This window comes from Protopterus annectens, chromosome 6.part0, assembly GCF_019279795.1.
Source record: "Protopterus annectens isolate FY-2018-M chromosome 6.part0, PAN1.0, whole genome shotgun sequence".
In the NCBI taxonomy this organism is placed as follows: Eukaryota; Metazoa; Chordata; order Ceratodontiformes; family Protopteridae; genus Protopterus; species Protopterus annectens.
Window position 1 is genome coordinate 1,066,818,148 of NC_056737.1, and position 23,783 is coordinate 1,066,841,930.

A 23,783-nucleotide genomic window follows, 5' to 3' on the forward strand; every position below is an offset into this window, starting at 1 on the left:
GAACAATGACTTCCTTGGACTTAGATGCCATACCTTTGTTTATAAGTTGCTCAATAAAGGATGATTTCCTCACTACTGTAGACATATGATGGTTAAAGGCTAGATTACTGTCTAGGTGTGTCCCTAAGTCCCTGACTACTGGGTCAACTCTAAGGGGTGTGCTGTCAATATAATAGTTACCAGTAATGGATGACTTACCAAAGGATACAATTCTGAATTTCTTGGCATTTAGTTTTGGTTCATGGCTTTGACAACAGTTGCTTGTCTGTGTCAGCCTTTCCTAGAGAGCATCTCTGTCAGTCTGGGATTCAATAACAGCTCCTAATTTGCAATCATCTGCAAATTTAGTCAGCCAGAGACCACTAACCCTGGTCTTGACTTCACAGAGGTAAATGCCAAAAAGGTGCTGTCCAAGGACCGATCCTTGAGAGACTCCACTTCTGATTGGTCTCTTTGTAGAGGTGGACTCCCCAGTTCTAACTTTCTGGGTCCTGTCTGTGAGCCAGTTGGCTAGCCGCCTCATGACATACGGGTTTGTACCTAACCTCCTGAGTTTGTCAATGATGCCCAAGTGGGGTATTGTGTTAAATGCCTTGGCCAGGTCAAAGTAGGCGGTGTGAACCATTTTGCCCTCATCCATTGCTTTGGTGACCTTCTCAAAGAACTTTGACTTTACTTTGAAGATAAAAGCATCACCTAACATCCCATTTTTAGACAATTCAAATTCCAGCTAAGAGTCATGTCATTTGTCAACAATTACTTTACAATACATTCTTAATAGTCTCCATTTACTACTTTACGAACTGAGCCTTTTAGAGCCAATGTTAATCTTGCTTTTTGTGGTGCAACAGCTTCATAAAAAGCACTTCATTAACTCATTTCCTGGATGCTTTTCCCAAATAACAAAAATACACAAAATTCCAGCAATTTCCATAAATTAAAAAGGAATAATGAAGTGGATGAACACAAAGTACATTTTTATGCATTTTAATTCAATGGGTAATAAAATAGAAACCTTCCCTATTAACTAGTGCATTTATTTACCAAAAAGACCTTTGTTTACTTTAAAGGAAATAAAACTTGAAATTATTTATTATTCCAAATACTGCATCTTGTATGCGTGCACACACACACACACACACACACACACACACACACACACACACACACACACGCAAAAAAAGAATGACACTTTTATTTATTATTGCACATCCTGCATCAGGTATGCATACCATACAAATATATACGTATTGCCATAACTGATACACACAGAGACAGAAGTACAAAACTTTAGTACGGAAAAACTTTATAACATATATGGTTTGCAAAACAGAACAAAAATATGACAGCGGTTCAGGCTGTCACAATAAAGCAAATCTATAATACACCTACAGAACAGGACACTGTGAATTGTGTGGTAAACTGTTAACACTGAAGTAATAAAACAAAGTCCACTCTTCTGAAACCAGTCTATCTCCACATCACGTTGATGGTTCAAAGTCCATAACAACCCCCCCCCAAAAAAAAAAAACTTAAATATATGCAACTGCTTGTATAAGCAAGCATTAAGAATGATCACTGACAAATCAAACAATGGTCAAAATAACAAATGAATGTGATATTCAAAACTAAGGATTTCTGTGCATTTATTAGGCTCATTGAATTAAATCCCAAAGTGTTAGCAACTAATGACAGTTTTTAGGACTCGAGCATTCCACCATCAGAATTCAATGTTGATGCTAATATCCAATTTTACAAACAAAAACAAACTTACTCATCTCTGATGTGTTAAAATCCAATAAGTTCAAAAACAAACAAACAAAAAAACAAATGGTACGACTCTAAATCAGTGGACCTGGGGTGGTGCTCACTTAAGGAGTTTCAGATTTTACAGCAATGTTCAAAACTTAAGCCAAAAGACAATTAGCAAGTAGCAATATGAGCTTTTTTATTAAATTTCAGACACTAAGAATTCTAAGTGTGAGACTAGCAAATTGAAAACATGATGGCTTTTCAGTTTAGTATTCTATTTAACAACAGGTCTGAAATAAAATGTTACTGATGACCAGCCAAAATGCTGAGCAATTCCATATTAAGTGGAAATTCTAGCATGACGTACTGCTAACATTCTGCAGAAAAAAGAAAAAAAGTATTCTGAAAAACATGCTTCCAAAACCCAGTACTCTGCCTGTAGAAAAGAAAAAGCACTTAAAACGTTATTAAGCAGTTAACTCTTGAGAATTTTGCATTGATATTTTGTGTGTGCATTTAAACAGTCATATCAGTAGGAAAACTTACAGCAACTATTAAAAGCATACAACTATTTTGTCTAATGAAATGTGTTTCAACAGATTCAACAAAATCTGTTTGTAAAAATAATTCAATTAAGAGACATATTTCGTAGAATCACTAAAGACCTCACTACTCCAAATAATTTATACAAGGATGTTTTAATAAAATAAATAATCAAAAAACAGACATATACTGTTTTTACAAAAGCGTGATTTGTTTACTGACATTGTTCTTGTTCCACTGGTCAGTGTGTTTTGATTTACTCCTGTAATTTTTTCTCACTTTTTTAATTTATTGTATACAAGTTTAGCAAAGAGGGAAATACCCTTATTTTTAACATTAGCTGCCATTTTCCATTCAAAGATTTAGAAGTCACTGGATATAATCAGATGAATCCCAACCTGCCACCATCACCTCCACCATTACCACCACCACTCTTACTCAAGTGCAGAAAAAAATTACTTTCCTGCTTCTTACACGGTGAGGGAACTGTACTTATTAATGGAGTGACACACTATGTTTTAAGTACTACTGTTGTACGGATATCGCTACTCACAACTGGCTTGTATCTCAGGAGGAGAATTCAATAGCATCATGGCAGAAGCAGCATCACAGTCGGAATCTAGAAAAATCAACCAATAAAACATCAGTAATTAACTGCTATAAGGCAACACTAATAACTTAAGTTTGCTAAAAGTGTTAAATATTTGTCTGTATATAAACCACATTCCCATGATGGAAAAGGCACGAAGCAGATTTGGATACAGAAAAGAATCAACAGAAGCTGAAGGCTACAGAACGGCCAAATGGTCACCGTGATCAGCCACTGATTTTGCATATTAAACTTTCAGAAACACTGACTTTGTTACACATTTCACGCTTATTTTATATGTTTTTATATTTTACATCCATGCATTTGCTAGCAACTAGTAAATGGACATGAAAGCGGTAAGCTAAGCTGATCAGACCTTGTGTGCTGAAGCTTTTTATGCAACACGACACCACAAATTTTCACTACATATACCCTCTTCCAGAGCAAGAGGTACAGATAGGTCCAACAGATGCACAAACAGCAAGATACTGCCATCTGGTTTTGTTTTCATGTTAAAACACAGAAATATTTTTGTTTCAAAATATTCCTGCAGAAGATACCCCACAATTAACTACCTCCTCAACACGTCTACTTTTCAGTTCATTGCATGCTTTCCAAGTAAAACATCTTTCACTTCACATCTGTGTACCCCCAAGGCTGACCTGCACTTCTTTGTTAAGCTCCCATCTGCCAGTCATGAATCTGTCAATCGTGGCTGAAAGTACAAAACACTAAATTCTCTGTTCCCTCAAGATAACCAAAGAAAACAAAAACTGCTCCATGTTCTGGAATTTACATTCAATTAGTGCTTCAAAACGACAGCTACACATTTGAGGCCTACTTATGTTGCTTTCCATTCAGTTCGTACTGGAGTTTCTAGTCTGTTTCCACCTACTACTTAATAGTAATAATGGCTAAACAACTGCATATCCATGTCCATATGTGGTGCTGCAGCTAATAAGCATATGCACCTACAAATCCAGCTGCAATACAAGCTATGGTCTCCTAGGTGGTGACATTACAACACACACAGTTCCCTTCAATTTATGTTCTCCTAAGTGCCGATATTACAGTACACCCAATCCTTCCTTCAATCTATGTTCTCCTAGTTTGTGATATTACAACACACACACCACTCCCTTCAATCTATGTTCTCCTAGGTGTCAATATTACAGCACACACTCCTCTTTTCAATCTGTGTTCTCCTAGATGGCGATATTACAGCACACACACCGCTCCCTTCAATCTATGTTCTCCTAGGGGTGCTATTACAGCACACACCCCTCCCTTCAATCTAGGTTCTTCTAGATGGCGATATTACAGTGCACACACCTCTCCCTTCAATCTATGTTGTCCTAGGTGGTGATATTACAGCACACCCGCTCCCTTCAATATATGTACTCCTAGGCGGCACTATTGCAGTACACACACTGCTCCCTTTTTTCTCCTAGGGGATCATTTCCACGGCTGACATTCTAACTTGTGGCTGGGAACAGAATTGCTGCTATAGTACTGGCAGATCAGCTAAGAGAAAATGTGATTTCACATATACCACTTTTAGTTTAAATAACCTACACTGGCCTGCCACTCCGTAGGGTTGCAACTTTTTAAATGCCCAAGTGGGACATTTTTGTTAAGGAAACACAAGAGTCAGCAGGAGAAACTATGTTTGCATCCAGTTGAAAGAACTCAGCTTCACTTTTTTTTGCCAAAATAAAAGCTCACTTTTGAACTGTCTCTGTTGTTTCATATAATATTAAGGAGCTTGAGATACAAGATTAGTATTTTATGCAACTATTAGCATAACTTGGAAAATGTTTTCCCTAAAATCTCACAGCATTTTTTCATTTTCATGTTCTTTACTGGACACAACTGCCCAAATAGAGACTGCCCTGCACTAAGATGGACAGGTGGCAACCCTCTGCTCTATTTGGATCAGTTAACATTTACAAAGTTTCTTAAACCAGTTTACGATAATGAATACATCAGCAGTCTGATAAACTTCCATTTATGTGCACCAAACAAAATTCTGATTTCCCATCACAAATACTGACTCCAGCCTGCTCACTTACTTCTCTAAAAGCCTTGTGGGAAGGGGCAAATAAAAGACAGTGTTCAAACTCGCAAAAGGGAAACTGAAAATCTTTTGTGTAGCTACAGTTTTCAGTTAGGAAGCACAGAACCAAAAATTATGAAGAGAGCTGCATAATTTTCTTTGTCTAAAGATTTATTAGTAGTTTAGAGAACACATTAATTGAAATTAATTATGCAAATTACAAATATATATGGAAAAAGTCTAAATATATCTAGAATTGCTAGAAATGCCATGCTTCAAGTTTGTTAGGAAGTCTTTGAAAAGTAAGTGGCAAACAGCAAGGCTTAATTAACAGCCGAAATGCCTCCCCCCCAAGCTAAAGCTGCTGATTTTTAAAAACCAAACATGGAAGTAATGTCAATTTATTAAGCTGTGCAAATACCTTTTATATCAACATTAGCTTTAAAATCCCAGGCTGGATAACAACAAAGGCACGTAAAAGGTTCAGTTAAAATATATCAATATAAAAAGGGCATACACACACACTGACCAGAAACTTCACCAAGTAAAAGATGTGTCAATCTATTATCAGCTAATCAGACAGGAAGATATGCAGATAAAATATACTTCAATTAACTCTTGGTTGACAACATCCAAATTTGTTGGCCTTTGGACTGTCAACCTTCATTCAGAGTGAGTATATTGAGTGCTTTTTAAAAATGTGAGGACTGGAAAGTACAGTTGTGTACACTTACCATAAATGTAGATGTTTGAGTGTATTCGCTGTTGCAGTCATCCCATTTGGGTTATCCTGCCAGGGGTAGCCCTCAGTCGGCCCAAATACCAGAGGCTTAGTATTTCTGCTTCAGTTGCTGTCGCTCCAAGACTGACATCAGGTAATCAGTGGTATAAAATCAGGCAGCCGACACCATTACATCAGTTTTTCTTCCCCTAACTGTTAGGAGCCCCCAATATGGAGCTTGGTTATGGTGGAAGAACACCACCAGTAGAAAGTAAATACCAAAATGTCCTTGTAAGGAGAGAGAGAGAGAGAGAGAGAAAGAGAGAGATAGACAAGGGGGATGGAGGGAGGGAAACCAGGACTGCAACAGGAGGCAGTCAAGAAGACTAGGATGCGCTGCAAGACTGCGGTGGCAAAGCCTGGCCTGGATTTGGAGAAGATAGGCAGGTGATAATGCTTGGTGAAGGTAAGAACAGATGTCCATGTTGCAGCCTCCAGGATGTCCTTGGTGGGGACCCCTCTGAGAAAAGCTGCAGAGGTGGAGGTTGCTCTGGTGGAATGTGTCCTGACCCCCTTTAGGGGTGTTTTCCCATGCTGTTTGTAGCAGAAATGGATGCAGTGTGCTATCCATTTGGAGACTGTTTGGATATGGTCTTGCCCTCTGCTCCTGTAGCGAAGCTGACTAGCAATTGATCACTTTTTTCTGAAAGATTTAGTCCTGTCCAGGTAGAATCTGAGCTGTCTGTGCACATCTAGAAAGTGCAGAATCCTTTCCCCCTTGTTTTGTGGGTTAGGGAAAAAGGTGGGTAAATTAATGGATTGGTTGAGAGCCACACTGGACACCACTTTAGGCATGAAGGATGGGTTAGTCCTGAGGGAGACCCTGTCAGCATGGAAAATGATGAAGGGCTCTACAGCCATAAGTGCTTGTAGCTCTGATACTTTTCTAGCTGAAGTGATGACCCGAAGCAAGGCTGTCTTCCAAGAGAGAAATTTCAACTCTGCTGAAGCTGCAGGTTCAAAGGGGGCAGGGTGAGCTTTTCCAGCACAATGTTAAGGTCCCAAGCTGAGGCAGGAGCTCTTCTGGGTGGCCTTAAGTTGTTAGCCCCTCTTAGGAACTGTTTGATGAGAGGGTGTGAGAAGAGAGGTGGCTCTGTGCAGAGATGGCTGAGGCATGAATTTTAATAGAAGAGAAGGATAGACCCCTGTGTAGTAGGTCTGCCGGGTAGTCCAGGATGAGAGGTAGGGAGGGCTGTGCCATTCCGGCTCCCTTAGCCTGGATCCAGGTGCAAAACCTTTTCCACTTGTCAGCATTGGATTTTCTAGTGCTGGGGTATCTGGCCTCACGAATAACATCTAAAACTTGTTTGCTTAGGCTGGCAGCTTGAGGAGAGGTCAGTGAATAAGCCAGACTGCCAGGTTGAGGGTCTGCAATTGGGGATGCATGAATTCTCCATTGCTCTGGGTCAGGAGTGTTGGGATCTGAGGTAGGTGTCATTGTGGCAGGGGTGGGTATCAGTGCTGGCATGGCCAGTCTGGGGCAATCAGGATTGTCCTCAGTTTTTCCTCCCTTATTTTGAGCAGTACCCTTGAAATGAGTGGTAGAGGGGACAATGCATAGACCGAGAGGTTTATCCACTGGAAGGATATAGCATCCACTTTCCAGGCCTTGCTGTGAGGTTCCCTGGTGCAGAATTTGCTGAGCTGATGATTGGAGTGGGAGGCAAAGAGGTCGACCTTCAGGGTGCCCCATTTCTGGTTTACAAGGGTGAAGGCTCTGTGGTCTAGCTACCACTCGTGTGGGTCTAGCAGGTTTCTGCTTAAGTTGTCTGCCAGACAGTTTAGAGAGCCTGGGAGGAATTGTGCTAACAGGTGTAGTTGCATGGCTGAGGCAGTGTGCCAAAGGGTCATGGTGAGCCTGCAGAGAGGATAATAGTGAGTCCCTCCCTGCTTGTTGATATACCACATCACTGTGGTGGTGTCTGTTTTGATCAGTAGAGGCCCAGGGGAGAGTAGGGGTCTGAAAGCTGTCAGGGCATGCTGAATGGCTAACATTTCTTTTTGGTTGATGTGTACATGTATTTGATTTGGGCTCCATTGGCCCTATATGCACCTGCCATCCAGGTAAGCACCCCAGGCATAGTCTGATGTGTCTGTGGTGAGGGTTTGGGTGGCATGGCATTGGGAGAAGGGAAGTCCCTTCTTGTGGTTGCATTCTGCTGCCCACCAAAGAAAATCTTTCCTTAGACAAGATATCATTGGTATAAGAGTTTCCAGGTCTTGAGGGTGCTGACACCAAAGGCTTTTTGGGTACCATTGTAGTTTCCTCATATGCAGTCTGGCATATGGAATGAGTAGAATGCAAGAGGCCATGAACCCTAGAGCCTGCAGGATTTTCCTTGCGGATAACTGGGTTCTGGTGGCTAGTTGAGAGAAGTAGCCTGTCAGGAAGGCTTGTTTTTCTGGAGTAAGGAATGCCATCTGGGATGCTGTGTCCAGGCTTGCTCCCAGGAATACAATTTTTTGTGTGGGGACTAGTTTTGATTTCTTTTCGTTGATAGTCTATTCCAGAGAGGTCAGTAGGTCCTTTACAAAGGTCAGGTGCTGTAGCAACTTTTCCTGACTGTCTGCCTTAACCAGGCAGTCATTTAAGTAGGGGTAAATTTGAATATTTCAAATGGCGGGAGCCTGACATTTTGTGAAAACTCTGGGAGCAGTGGATAAGCCAAAGGGAAGCGCAGAGAACTGAAAGTGCATAGATCCAGCCCTGAAACGTAGGTATTTCCTGCATGATTCCCTGATTGGGATGTGTAGTAAGCCTCTCTTAGGTCTAGGGTGGCTAACCAAGTATCCCTGGAAAGCATTGGTAGAAGCTGCTGGAGGGTGAGCATTTTGAATTTTGGTATCACCAGAAAGGTGTTTAGAATGGATATATCGAGGATGGGGCGCCATGTGCCCTCTTTTCTGGGTACCAGGAAGAGTCTGAAGTAGAAACTTTGGCCTATCTGTTCTGCAGGAACAGGCTGTACTGCCCTCATGGACAGCAGGGAAAGGACTTGCTTTTTGGCCTCTGCCCACTGGTTTGGTGGAAGATCTGGGAACCCTTATGGGGTTGCCAGAGTTTGGAAATAAAATGTGTATCCCTGGGGCACTATGTTGAGGACCCAGTGGTTGTTGGTAATGGTGGCCCAGTTGCCTGCTCGGAAGGAGAGTTTTCCTCCTAGGGGCACAAGCAGGTGGGCAGAGGGAGGAGGTGGAAGTGTAAAGTCATTGTGAGTTCTTACCATAAGGGGGTGACTTTGCACTCCCTGTTTTTGAAGAGGAGGAACTCCATTGCTTAGATCTCTGCATTCCCTGGGGCTGTTGTCTGGGGGGTCTGCTTTCCCTGGGTCTGGGCTGAATTGGCCTGGAGGGGGCAGGAAAGGACCAGTGCTTGGAGGAGCAATAACTACTGAATCTCGGTGGCTGGACCTGTAAGAAGTCTTTAACTGCCTGCATAGATTTAGCTTTTTTCTTCCATCTTTTTTAAGACCTCTTTTGCCTTGGTGCCAAATAAGTTGTCTTTGTTCAAGGGTGCATCCAATAATTTGAATTTGACATGGTCTGGCAAGGTCTGTTCCTTAAGCCAAGAATGACTTCTTAGGCCAGAACAAGTGACTGCTGCCCTGCAAGATGCTTCTAGGGTATCAAAACCACATTGTAAGGTGTGCTTAGTTACTTGACTTGCAGAATGCATTAACTCTTGTAACTCTTTTCTGCAAAAGCAGGAAAAGAAGATATTTTTTTGTTTGAGGAGTTCCATGATATGTTGCTGATATTTCAGCATGTGGAACTGACAATTTAGTGCTCTAATAGCAAGAGTAGTAGAGGTGTATACTTTTTTACCCAAACTATCTAAAGCTCGGGAATCCCTATCTGAGGGGGTAGGATTCGTAGCTGAAGTTGCTTTGATTCCTTTAGGTCCCTGAGAGGTTACCTCAGGGTCAGCAGTAGGATTTTTAAAAAGAAATTTGAGAGTGTCAGGGACTGCATAATACCTGTTAGGTTTCCTGGGAGCAGGAAGGAGGGTGTCAGGAGTCAGAATGGATTCCATAAAAACATCATCCACAACATCCAGAACCGGAGGAATGGCCAGAGGTCTATGCTGTGGTAGATCTAAGAATTCCCTGAGTCTCTTTTTTGACTGAGGGTAGTCCTGACATTCCCATTGGAAATGCTCCCTTAAAGTATGTAGGGTTTCCCCAAAGGAAAAGTCCTCGGGTGGAGAGGCTGAAGGGATGCATTCCTCTGCATCAGAATCCTCATAAACAGAGAGGGATTGCATATCTTCATATTCAAATGCATCAGAGTCATCAGACTCCTGTTCAGATAAAACTACTGGAGACAAGTCTCTTTTTCTTTTGAAAGGGGTAGCCTGGCTTCCCCTAATAAGCATTATAATGTCTTCCACCATTTTAAGCATTTGAGACTGAGGCAAGGAAGCAGATGCCTGAGCTTGGGTCATTGTTTTTTTGGGTGTGGTTCGTACCCTGAACCTAAGAAACTTGGTTGTTTTCGAAAGAACTGAAGACGCAAAAGAAATCATCGGTCTGTGTCGAGTATCGGTAGTGCAAAGTACTTCATTGGAAGCTGGTGCCTGCTCAGCAGCTCCGGACCCATCCAAGGTAGAGACATCCACACGATCCTTAGTTGAAGAAGAGTCTTGTGGCATACCAGACTCTGAAAGGGTCTTGGTAGCGGCCTGCGAATCCAGAGAAGCGGGCATCGAGGGCTGCGAAAGCACCTCACTGAAGACCAGAGAACTGACGACTAGATTAAAGGAAGCATTGTCGGCAGTTTTGGACCTGTGCAGTCTGTCTCTGTCTTTATCCTTATGTTTTTTTCGGAAGATCGGTAGTCAGATGGCTTACTAAAGCCATATCAGAATTCGAGGACTGAGAGTGAAAATATCTAGCTACAATAAGGGCCCGATGACATATAGCTCTGCCGTTGAAGAAAGCACAAAAGTGACAGTGGGGGACGTACTGGTCTGGACCTAAACAGGTGACGCAGTAAGAATGGAATTCTCGGTGTGGTATTTGCTTTCTGCAGGCGAGACAATTGTTAACTTTTTCTGACATCGGTTAGAGCAAGAAAAAAGGATTCCCAAAGGGGTACTTAGCTTTAGAAGACTTCAACTTCAGTACGGAAATGAAAACTCAGGTAGCGGCCGACCGGTACTCGTGTGAACTGCTTGTGATTCGGGCTCCTCTGCAAAAAAGACTGATGTAATGGCGTCGGCTCCCTGATTTTATTCCACAGACGACCTGACGTCAGTCATGGAGAGACAGCAACCGATGCAGAAATACTAAGCCTCTGGTATGTGATGACTGCAACAGTGAAACACGAAGAACATCTGTGGAACAATAAACGTACGTGCAGCATATATACCTTATGTCAGAAGTATCCTGGAGTAATAATGTGACAAGATAGAAGGATTCAAAACTCTTGACACAACATCTATGCCCTGAAGGCATGTTTGGATATCTTGGTGCTGAACGTCCACTATCTGACTGAATAAAAGAGAGTTCTTACAAAGATGGATTGCCAGGAAGGGGAAGAGTATAGTATCCGAAAAAAATAAATGTGGTGTAGCATGCGGGTCACAGACACAACTGTGCAATAAGCAAAACCAAAAAGATAAGAGTATGTGATTTGAAAAAAAGAAATGTGGTGTGGCATGCAAGTAACAGATGTAACAGTGCGCATCAAAACCGAAATGGTACAGTGGGAGTTGCAGGTGTTAATAGCACTGGCAAGGATATATGCAATATCAGGTGGACATTAAACAGGTTTTTAGGGGTGCAGCTCTGCCAAGAAAAGAGATGACAACCCGTAGGGTCATTGGGAGGCACACAATAGTTCAGTAGTTCAGGCAGAATTGTAATAGTACCATTGGCCAATTAAAACCCAGACTCCATAACAAAACTAAAAGCTTTCAAGCCCACCCAAGTATTTAAACGTTTTTTTAAAAAAGCTGTAATGAATTAGACTGACTGTAAACTATTCCACAAATGTATTTATTTATTTATACAGATATACTGTTGTGATAAACATCTAGAGCTCAGCGCCATTCTACATTTATCAACTCTATATGTATGGCTAAGTTCCTCTCAAAGTTCTGCAAGTTAAGTAACACTAGGCGGAGCTCTTCGTACAGTAAAAGCCTAGCAAATGCCTGTTGCTACCAGTGAAAAGACCAAGACACTGTAACTAGAATAACATGAACTGCCACTTATCTCTGGAATTCTCTTTGCAAACCTTTGCTGAATTCCTTCTAGTAATAACATGTCGCTTTTTCTATATAAATAAATTTTATATCTGCTGTGGCTTAGTGGTACATCATGCAGACTGGTGAGTCCAAGGTGTGGGGTTTGTGACTGACAAGGGTATTTTATTTTTTTTGGGATAGTAGGCTGGCCTAATGGTGAAGATGTTTGCCTTACAGACACAAGGTGCAGGGTTTGATTCTCACAAGAGATACTTGGCTAGGCTTAAAATAGCCCAGACAGGCAGATAGCCTAGTACTAATCTATGAATCTAATCTATGAATCTACCATATTATATATTATAATCACATGAACGTATGCTATACATAATTTTTTTAAGAAATTCCTTATTTGTTGATTAATTGCAAAGGTGGGTGTTTCAGTATATAGGTGTGTAGAAGAAGTACACAAAGTTAAATGCAGGTGTAGCAGTATTCAGTTGTGCATAGGACAAAAACTGAAATTAGGGCACAGTCTAAGTTCCAGTAGTCTGTACAAATAAGCCTGTAATGTCCCAAAATACACACTCTGGCGTACAACACTATGCATATGAAATGGACTTCAAATAATCTTACACACTTCTTTACAAATAATATCCACAAATGGACTATTCTTAGATATTAGGCAATATAATTCTGCCTAACAGGGAACTCCGGTCCGCTAATGATTGGCAGTAGATTTTTACGTACCGAGTTGCCAGCTCTGGCGCACAACCTTCAATGAAGGTAAGCCCATTCACGCATGTCTCCACACAAAAGACACTTTAGCTGACAATCGAACAGGACAACGTCTTACTGTGAGGCGACAACGCTACTGCAGCACCATCACCGCTCTCATATATATATATATATATATATATATATATATATATATATATATATATGAAAAATCTCATACAAATAAAATTACTGTAAAGAGACTAAATTATACAGCTAAGAAGTTGCTAGAACTGATGATGGTCTGATTACGTAAGGGGGAAAGTTTGCTATAGAGTAAAATCTGCATTCATTCTACTGACAGCAAGCTCAGCCCGTCTCATTTTAGTGGAGGCCTCAAACTGTAAGTTATTTTTACTTGTACTAGTTAACTAGTATAGCTCTGTCCTGGAAAGAAGCAGGTGAGAAAAAAATGTTTTACTCTCAAAAATAAAATGAAGTTCTTAACGTATCTATGAATCTAAGCCAGAAAGAGATAATGAAGACCGTTACATTTTTAAAATTGTAAGTAATCTTACTTTAATGCCTTGCCATAAGAGGGAATACAGTCAGGTACCTGTGGTGGAACAGAACTTTACTCAGATGAGGTTGTCTGGTCTTTTTCATTCTATTATAGCACATGTGTTCTAGGATCTAAGCTCTTTAAGATTTATATTTCTCATATGATAACTCTGAAATCATACACGACAAGGGAAAAGCCATGGGTGAGAAGGACATAGGTGTAACAGGAACTGTGGTATTGTGGGCTTACTGCCAGTAAAGAAAAACAAGCAGGAATGCATAGGTACAGGAATGACAGGACAGAAAATTCACACAAGAAAATGCACATGAAGCCATTAATAGCAGGTTACTGATTTTAATTTGTTTTAGCTGAATGTTGGCAATGTTTTGAAAACCTTATTACTGGGTTTGCGTGCAAACCACATTAAATTGGGAATGAATACTTTATGTGAATCATGAAGGCCGACTTCCTAACTGCAAACAACCACCTGTACAGCATGGTCTAATACTCTGTCCTGTATCATATATGATAGCAGTTTCTAACTATATTAATTGTAATAATATTTGCCACTAAATAAGATTCTTTCAACACTGGATTTCAAAAGAATTTTGCCCCAAAGGGACAGTTAAAACTGTAAGAACAACACCTGTTATTGTTCAATAAAGAAAATAAAAATCATCATATCGCTGACCAGCACAAAAGGATTTGCAAGTTTGCACTGATCCATTCACTGGCAGGTGGCAGACAGAAGAGGATTTTGTTGCAGGATTTTGCAGAATGTGAAAAGGGGGGGGGGGGGGGTAAAAGCAAAATTATCAGCCTTTTATAAACATATTCATTGCTGTCTATGAGACAGCAGTCTTGCAGTCATGGCAATGGAGGTTGCCACGCCAACTGTAAACAACCAGATAAAGGCTACTGAATAAGTTGAAAAGAACATCTGCCCTGGCCTAACATCCCAGCTACCCTGAGGCGAAACTTGCTAATGGGGTAGAGATGCTGTGTGACAGAGAAAATGGCCTATGCCATGTCTAAATAAATGAACTGTGCAACTGAAACAGACATAAAAATACACTCTCCCAGCTTACTGCCACTGTGATGTTAATACTGAAGGACGAATGATCTGCGATTTTTAAATGCCAGCATCTGTAGCAAATTAAAAATGCCATCCTCAAAAAAAAAAAAAAAAAAAAAAAAAACCTTAATGATAGCAGCATTAGTTTGGGAGGTAACACCACCAGTAGTGACGATGGTTGAAACTATTACAAACAAAACTAATTTATGAATAATTTGTGTACTGTTAATATTAAGATGTCAATGTCATCTCTCATTACTGAAGAATTTAAGAGGACTGTATCCTATCTGGTCAATAATAATCTTTTCAATTAAAGTGTGTGTGTGTGTGTGTGTGTGTTTAGTCTATAATCTAACACCTAATGGGATAGATGAATTCAAGCACCAAAAGGGAAACTGTCTAGGCTTAAAATGGCCCACACGGACAGCTAGCCTAGTACTTACCTATGAACCTAGTGAAGAAAAGTGCAAGCTTATCCGTGTGTCTTATCAGTTACTGCTTCTTAACTATCATTGTTTTTCTGAAAAAAATTAAGCTAGATTTTACAAAACATTTAGAAGTACTTCTGCAATTTAAACATACTAGTTTCAGAAAAGTTCAATTCCTTCTTCAAAGTTGTCATAAAACATTTACATATCTAAAGTGGTCACAACACTAAGGCAAACCTCTTCAGTAAATAATCCAAAACGGGAATGCAGACACCTCGAAGCTAAAATTAATCCAATAATCCAAGTTATAGTTTAAAAACCTTTTAATATGAGCACTTTCATTCACATAAATAAAATGAACTTCTTCAGACAAATAAAAGGCATTCAAAGGAACATTTAAATACATTTCCTGATTCATGGCATCACAAACCCACCCTAAAAAGTCGTGATTATCAAGTCATATGATCAAAAAATTCACGATTCATTGACAAACATATTATTCTTGTTTGATGTAAAATATATATATATATATATATATATATATATATATATATATATATATATATATTTATATATATGTTAATATGTTAACATATAAACAGGTATAAACACCATAAATTTTGGTGTTCTTATTCTATATTTATCTTAAAAGTGACTTTAATTTTAAAATACTGGAAAATGGAAAAGAAGAAGTTATGTACTCACCATAACGTTCGATGTATGTAGTCCATCTCGCCTCACATTCTTACCCGTGGGTTCGGAGCCGAATATCGGCTCCGACTCGGCCTATTTTACTAGCTCAAAAGTCTCTGATTGGCTGGGCTAAGAGGGTATCCCATGGTACACTGCTTCGTATCCTCAGATCTAGTTTGCTGCTAACAACATAATTACTGCCGCTGCTAACAACATAATTACTGCCTACATACCACGCATCCATACAAACAAAAACTATTCAAAGGGACTCTGCAGGATAAAATCTAACTTCCAAATCCTCCAGGCAGGGGGAAGGCAGGAGGGTAAGTAAGAATGTGAGGCGAGATGGACTACATACATCGAACGTTATGGTGAGTACATAACTTCTTGATGTTATGTAGTCCTATCTCGCCTACATTCTTACCCATGGGACAGCGTCCCTAGCACCTACATCCTGGGTGGCTCATAGGAAAATACTCCTGAGAACTGTGGAGCCAAATGAAGATCTGCCCCTGGAAACCATGTCCAATTTGTAATGAGAAACAAAGGTGTGAGGAGAAGCCCAAGTGGCCACAGCACATATATCATCCATTGACAATCTAGCTTGATAGGCTGTGGATGTGGAGACTGCTCTTGTGGACTGGGCTTTAGCTGGAAAAGGCAATTTTTTACCTGCTGTCTGATAGATGAAGGAAATACAGCTGGCTATCCATCTAGAGAACGTGACCTTGGATACCGGAGAACCAGACCGGTTTTCCAAAAAGGAGACAAAGAGTTGGTCAGATTTCCGGATATCTTTCATCCGGTGTAGATAGAAGCGTAACTGTCTATGTACATCCAATTGGTGAAATCTGAATTCTGCCTTGTTAGAAAAATTGGAGAAGAAAACTGGCAGCTCAATAGACTGATTCATATTAGACACAAAAGCCACTTTGGGAAGGAATGACGGGTTTGGTCTAAAAGAAACCCTATCTTTATGGAAGATCAAATATGGGGGTTTGATGGAGAGGGCTTGAATTTCAGAGACCCGCCTTGCTGAAGCAACTGCTGTTAAAAATGCTGTTTTCCATGTTAAAAATTTTAACTCGTAGTTAGCTGCAGGCTCGAATGGTGGAAGAGTGAGGGCTTGAAGAACAAAATTGAGGTCCCAGGGCATGACAGGTTGGGATACTGGGGGACGAAGTAATAGAGTACCTTTAAGGAATGCTTTACATAGTCTGTGTGCCATAAGGCTAGGCTCATTGGCCACGTGGAAGTTTGATATAGCCGCCAGCTGAACTTTGATGGTGGCTGATGCGGACCCTTGATAGAACAGCATAGACAAAAACTCCAGAATCGAATCAATTGGAGCCGTGTAGGGATCAATGCCTCTAGAATGAGCCCAGATAGAGAACCTTTTCCATTTGCTAAAGTAGATTTTTCTAGTGGATGGTTTATGAGAGGACAATAACATATGGACTACTTCCGGTGAAAAATTGTGACATCTGACTAACGATGGAAGTGGAGTAGCCAGGCTGTCAACCTGAGTGTCCTGAGAGAGGGGTGGAACTGTCCTGACATGTGCGTCAGTAAATCTGGAAGGGGTTCCAGAATCCAAGGGGTATCCACAATGTAAGGTTGAAGGAAGGGGAACCATACCCGACGAGGCCAGTGTGGGGCAATCAGAATCATTCTGCTTCCCAAAGATTGTGCTTTCTGAATCACCCTTGAGAGAAGGGGAAACGGAGGGAAAGCATAAAGCAGACCGGAGGGCCAATTGTGAGCCAGAGCATCCCTGGGTGATTCTCCCGGTGGGGGGATCAGCGAGAAGTAGTTGCTGCATTTCGCATTGAGAGGGCTGGCAAAAAGGTCGCAGCAAGGTTGACCCCATCTGCTGAAGATTCGCTGTGCAACCAGGCGATTCAAGGACCACTCGTAGGGCATAAGAATCGCCCTGCTTAGCTTGTCCGCTATTACATTGGTCTTCCTCGGAATGTGCGTTGCCACCAGAAACCGTTGGGAAGCTATTGCCCAATGCCACACGCGCATGGCCTCTCTGCATAGTGGGTAAGATCGGTTCCCACTTGCTTGTTGAGATACCACACTACTGACATGTTGTCTTAGTGTATCACAATAGTCCCTAGAGGAAGAACTTCTTGAAGTGCCTGCAACACAAGAAGCACTGCTCTCATCTCCAGGACGTTTATGTGCAAATGTATCTCGTGCTCCTGCCACGTCCTGCCGAGATAATGCCCCCCCCACCCCATCTGGGAGGCGTCCGTGGTCACCGTGGCAACAGGGACGGGTGGAACAAAGGGCTTTCCCCCGTTCAAGTTGTTGGTGCACAGCCACCAACGGAGGTTCTGCTTGCATCTGTCTGTCATTAAGATTGGATGGGATAGCGGAAGTCTTTGGAGAGACCATTGCACAAAGAGGAGCCATTGAAGAAGTCTCATGTGTAATCTCGCTAGAGGAACCAACATGATAGTCACCGCCATGGTACCTAGGAGTTGCAGAATCAGTCTTGCCTTCGCATGTCTCAGGGGCATCAGCGTGAGAATTTGTTGTTGCAACCCTGTGATCCTTTCTTGTGGTAAGAATGCTCGCATTTGAATGGTGTCCAACTCTGCTCCTATAAAGGTGACACGCTGTAAGGGCAATAAGGCAGATTTTTTTCCAGTTTATTGTGATGCCTAATCGGTGACATATACTGATGGTAGCGTCCCTGGTCTGAATTAATTGATGCCTGGTGGGGGCGGTGAGGAGCCAGTCGTCCAGGTACGGAAACATCTGGAATCCTTGATGTCTCAAGTGAGCCGTCACCACTGCCATACACTTGGTGAACACCCTGGGGGCTGTGGTGAGACCAAAGGGCAGGGCTCAAAACTGGAAATGACTGGCTCCCAGCCGGAAGCGTAGGTGACACCTGGATGCCCTGTCCATTTTGACATGGTAGTAAGGATCCTTGAGGTCGATGGAGCACATCCATACTTCCTCTCTCAACAATGGGGGAATCGATTGTAGAGTGACCATATGGAATTTGGACTTGTGTACGTAGTTGTTGAGTTGACTGAGATCTAGTATGGGTCTCAGGTCCCCTGTTCTTTTCGGCACCAAAAAGAATCTTGAGTAAGTCCCTAATCCGATTTGGTCTGAGGGGACTGGTTGGATGGCTCCTTTCTCTAGCAGCTGAGATATCTCTGAGGCTGCTTGATCCCTTTGACTGGGTGGAACATCCAGGATTTTTCTTATTGGAGGGGGTACTGAAGAGAATGGAATGAGGTAACCTCCAGAAATTATCCTTAATACCCATCGGTCCTGGGTGATGTTTTCCCAGGCTTCTAGACACAAGGAAATTCAACCCCCAACTGGCTCCGGATAAGCACAACCGGGCACACCTTCAGGAATGAGAGTATGGGGAGCCGCGGAAGGAGTCGCGGTCTCCGGAATTGCGGGGGCCCCCTCTGCCTTTGGGGCGACATCTCCCTGAATAACTCCCCCCTCCCCTGCCTCTGGAGGGGGGTTCACCTTGTGTGGCAGGAAAAAACCTTTGTGATTTCTTGAACCACATCTTCCCCCCGCTCTGGGCCTTGGGATAAGGCCTAGATGGAAGGAAAAATGGACCCCTACGGCAGACAGGGTCTTTCCCTCTTGCTCGTACCTCGTGAGGGCGTCTTTCACTTTGGTCCCAAACAAGGAGGAACCATCAAAAGGGGCATCAGTGAAGGAAGACTTGAAGGCTTCCGCGAAGTGACACAGGCGCAGCAAGGGTTGCCTTCTAAGGGCTACCCCTGAGCTGGCCGCCCTACTTGCTCCCTCGGCCGCATACGAAATGAGTCGCATGGACGAGTTTGCGATGGAGTTGAGGGTAGAAACCTGTGCATTAACTGTCTGAGCCACCGCCTCAGGTATGTTACCCGCAAGAGTATCTCCCAGTTCTTTAAGGAGATCTCTCTGGAGCCGAGTGAAATGAGACAAGTAATTCAGCGACCGTAAAGTGAAGGTGGCTGAAGACAGGGTATGCTTCCCGTATGGGTCCATAGTCCTAGACTCCTTGTTAGGAGGATGGACCGATGAGGAAGACTCTGCAACTTCCTTCTGGGTGGCTGCCGCCACCACCATGGCATCTACAGGGACTCCCTTTGACAGAAATTATTTTCCCTGGGGGGCGGAGAGAAATCTGTTGGGATGCCTGGGTACGGGCTCCACAGAATCAGGGTTTTCCCACACCCTTCGACAAATAAGGTCAAGAAGTTCATCGAAGGGTGGAGATACCCAGGAGGCGGAGGGTTGAGCACCAAAAGCCTTAAGGAATACTTACTCCTCCTCGGAAGGGGTTGTGAAAAGCCAGTCTCCTCTTTGTTTCAGTATCTCCAGGATATCAGAGAAGGAAACATCATCAGAGGAAGACTTGGGGGATCCCTCCGATTCCTCGAGGTCAGTATCGGAAGTGAGAGACTCGTCCTGGGAGTCTATGTGCTTCCTCTTGCACAATTTCTTTCTGGGAGGTTCCTCAGGCACTGGCTTTGAGAGACCTTCAGAAAGTGGGGGACCGCTGGTGGGGGTGTCCTTAGGGCCTGACGCTCTACTGTCCAAGGATAGGTGAGTGTCAGAAGCTCTCGCCGGAGTGGTAGGGGATGTAATGACTGACCCGAGTGATGTAGCTGATGATCTGGCCAGCGTGCTCTGCATGGCCTCGAAGGCAGGTCCCCCCGAGTCCGAGGACCGACCGACCTCCAAGGCCACGACCGAGACCGGGGTCCCCCGAGCCGATGCACCGAGTGGGAGACTTGGAACCGAAAGATGTCCCGAAGTATCCCCTTCGGGCCCGACTGAGGAGACCCGAGTCTCGAACCCTGTGGACAGGACCGACACGGTCGGAGCCGAGGTCGGCACCGATAAACCCAAGGGAGGTATCGGAGCCAGTGCAAGAACATCACTCGGAGCGGACCATACCGGCTCAGACAACAAAGATGTGCTCGGAGGAGGAATCATCGAAACAGCCATAGGAACTGGCTCCGGAGCCAACTGGGTTGGAACCGAAAACAATTTAGCCAACACCGGCGACTGCAGGAGCCTCTGCACTACCCTATCCACATCCAAATCAGAAAGCCTGGAGGATTTGGAGGAGATGGATGGAGATTGGGATCTCTTATCTGGTGAACCATGCCTCACACTAGGCTCCGAATGGGTTTGAGAATGATCGGAGCGGAAGCCGATTCACTTAACACAGATACCTCCTGCGGCCCCGAGGACAGTGGAGCCGAGGAAGCAGAGTCCAATATAGTAATCTTCTCCGGAGGCTCCGAAGATGCAGATGGAGCCGAAGACCTTTTCTTGGACTTGGAGGCTTTAGATTTCGACTGAGAGCTGGAAGCCGAATCTATAGTTTCCTCAAAAGATGGTTTAAGCAGTCCCTTTAAAATCAATTTGTTTTTCCTCTCTTGGAGCACCCTAGCACTGAAGGCGTGGCAAAAGCTACACGACTCCTGTAAATGGATGGCTCCAAGGCAGTAGACACATACAGTGTCTCCATCTGTGATGGACATTTTATATCCGCATTTTGAAAATTTTTTAAAGCCAGAAGGCTTATGTTCCTTCTGATCCTTAGACATTATCTGCTACTCTAGAGAACAGTTAACAAACTTCCAAAATGGGCGGGAAAGCCCACAACGTTCACTACAGTTAACAAACTTCCAAAACGGGCGGGAAAGCCCACAACATTCACTAGCAAACAGTACTACACAGACTGAGCGAAGCCACAATTAGCAACAAAATGACACCACTGAAAGAACCTCTAACTAAAACGGTTCTTAAGACAATACAGAGAACAAACACACGAACAACTCAACTAAGGGAGGACTAGGTCCTCTAACTAAAATGGGCCTAGCCTGTGGGAACAGTTAGGGATACCACAAAAACACCAAGAAACACACAATCACAGCGACAGCAGCAAGATATAGCTATTAAAATAGGTTTTGAGTATAAAGCAACCAATTTCTCAAGAGAAATAAGTCAAAAAGAGATACTTAGCCACAGCCAAGCGAGACCACGTCTGAGCTCTACAAGCGGCAAACGAGATCTGTGAATACGAAGCAGTGTACCATGGGATACCCTCTTAGCCCAGCCAATCAGAGACTTTTGAGCTAGTAAAATAGGCCGAGTCGGAGCCAATATTTGGCTCCGAACCCACGGGTAAGAATGTAGGTGAGATAGGACTACATAACATTATTTTTTTTCTATTTAATAAGAATTATTATTTGCAGAAAAGCGGGGTTGCTATGGGTTCACCCTGTGGGGGCAGCTTTGCAAATACCGTCATGGCCTTCTGGGAAAGGAAATTTTTGTTTCCCAATGACACATCCAGGAACAATGTGAGATGGTATACATGGTTTTTGGATGGCATGTTTCTATTAATAAAAGGTAATTTAGAAACGGTTAACCAATTGTTAGATGACATGTCAAACATGACATCCTTTCTACAATTTACATTCAATTTTGGTGAACATGAAATGGCCTATCTTGATGTGAAATCGAACAAGGATAATGTAAATAGTAGATACGTAGCCCACATATACAGAAACTCCACATACTCTAATGATTTTCTTCACTTCACCAGTGACCATCCTGTACATCAAAAGTGGGCAGTGGTGAAAGGGCAGCTCGTGAGAGCTGCCAGGATGAATTCCCTTAACCAGCATTTTGACAACGAATGTCAAAACTTGAGAAATAAGCGGGGTTATCCATCAGGTTTTTGGATGACATCATGGTTGAAGTGGAAAGGAAAAGAATGATGGGCCATTTTAAACCCACTTTGAATAGGAATGTACCGGAATGTAATGGGGAGATGGTGAGTACCATAACAGACATGAATCCTAGGACAGAAAATGAACTTAATGTTAGTTTTATAACAACTTTTTCTAGGGATGCAGGTGCCCTCAGGAACATCTTGATTAAAAACTGGGCCCTTATAAACGAAGATGCTACCCTCAGGACCAAATTAATGGATAAACCTAAAGTTACACATAGAAGGGGGCCCAACATTAAAACTGTCCTGGAAAGGAATGTAAAATCTTATTTACCAAACAAAGGTATGAAGAAATGTGGTAGATGCCCGTACTATAAATTTATACGGTTAACATCAACATTTACTGTCCTGTGTGAATAACATGAGGTTCAGGGGAGATTTGACTGCAACACAAAAGGGGTAATCTACCTTGCACAGTGCGAGGCATGTGTCTGCTTCTATGTGGGGAAAACAGAGAGACACTTCAAACAAAGAATTTACGAACATCAGTATAGCATAAACAAACAGAATACTACGAACACTTTGGCTAGACACATAATGAATGAACTAAGTCACCAGTTTAAATATTTAGTAATTGAGCAAGTAGTACCCAATTATAGGGGGGGGGGGGTCCGTGGACTTTGAGGTTAGAGGAGCATGAGCTTTTGTGGCAATTAAGGCTCAATGCACACTCATATCCTGGGCTAAATGATTACTGCTCGTTAAAATGTATTTTAAAATGAAAGTCACTTTTAAGATAAATATGGAATAAGAACACCAAAATTTATGGTGTGTATTCCTCTTTATATGTTTTATATATATATATATATATATATATATATATATATATATATATATATATATATATATATATATTTATTTTTACATCAACCAAGAATAATATGTTTGTGAATGAATCATGTGAATTTTTTGATCATATGACTTGATAATCACATGACTTTTTAGGGTGGGTTTGTGATGTCATGAATCAGGAAATGTATTTAAATGTTCCTTTGAATGCCTTTTATTTGTCTGAAGAAGTTCATAGGATCATAGGAGGTTACTAGGCTAATGGCCCTAGGGCCCTTACAAGCCTAGCCAAGTTCAACCCCTGTTCCCTGTATTTCCTAGAGATATTGTCTATGTTTACAAGCCAATCTAAATCAGTACTGATTGCCCCTATCTAAGAGGTGACACAAGTGAAACCCCTGGGGTGAATTTGCAGTTTCCCATCCAGTTGTCCAATCACACTTAAACAGGGTCAATGAGAGGATCTGAGTTTGTTCCAGAGGAGTGGTAACATCTGTGAGATGTATCTGTTTCTCCAGCAAGTCCTGTTGATGTCACAGGCTAGGTTAAGGTCCCTAGAGTGAATGACTCGTGAACCATTTGACTTACAAATCTGCAGCATTTCCATTAAGACAGGGTCAGAGATAGCTCTATATGCAAGGAACTTGTCGTTTCTCACTAGTCTATATGATACACAGCATAGTGACAATGATTTCAGTCTGTCTACATATGACATGTGCTGAAGACCCTAAATTTTCATTGTGAGAAACCTTTGAGGTCTCTCCAGTTGCTGAAGGTGCCTGGTGAGGTACATACCAAAGGGAGCATTGTACTCTATTAATGGT

General features: G+C 42.3%; 1 protein-coding gene across 4 annotated transcripts in view; it reads right to left on the bottom strand.

The window, feature by feature from the left end:
* Positions 1 to 23,783, bottom strand: part of FOXN3 (forkhead box N3) — a 1,826,558-nt gene that overhangs the window by 142,696 nt on the left and 1,660,079 nt on the right. For 3 of the 4 annotated variants that reach the window (XM_044074690.1, XM_044074691.1, XM_044074689.1), the window contains one exon: positions 2,849 to 2,914. The exons of the other annotated variant lie outside the window; for it this stretch is intronic. In XM_044074690.1, coding sequence (XP_043930625.1) covers positions 2,849 to 2,914 — 66 coding nt within the window. The remainder of the gene's footprint in view (positions 1 to 2,848; positions 2,915 to 23,783) is intronic. 4 annotated transcript variants of the gene reach the window in all.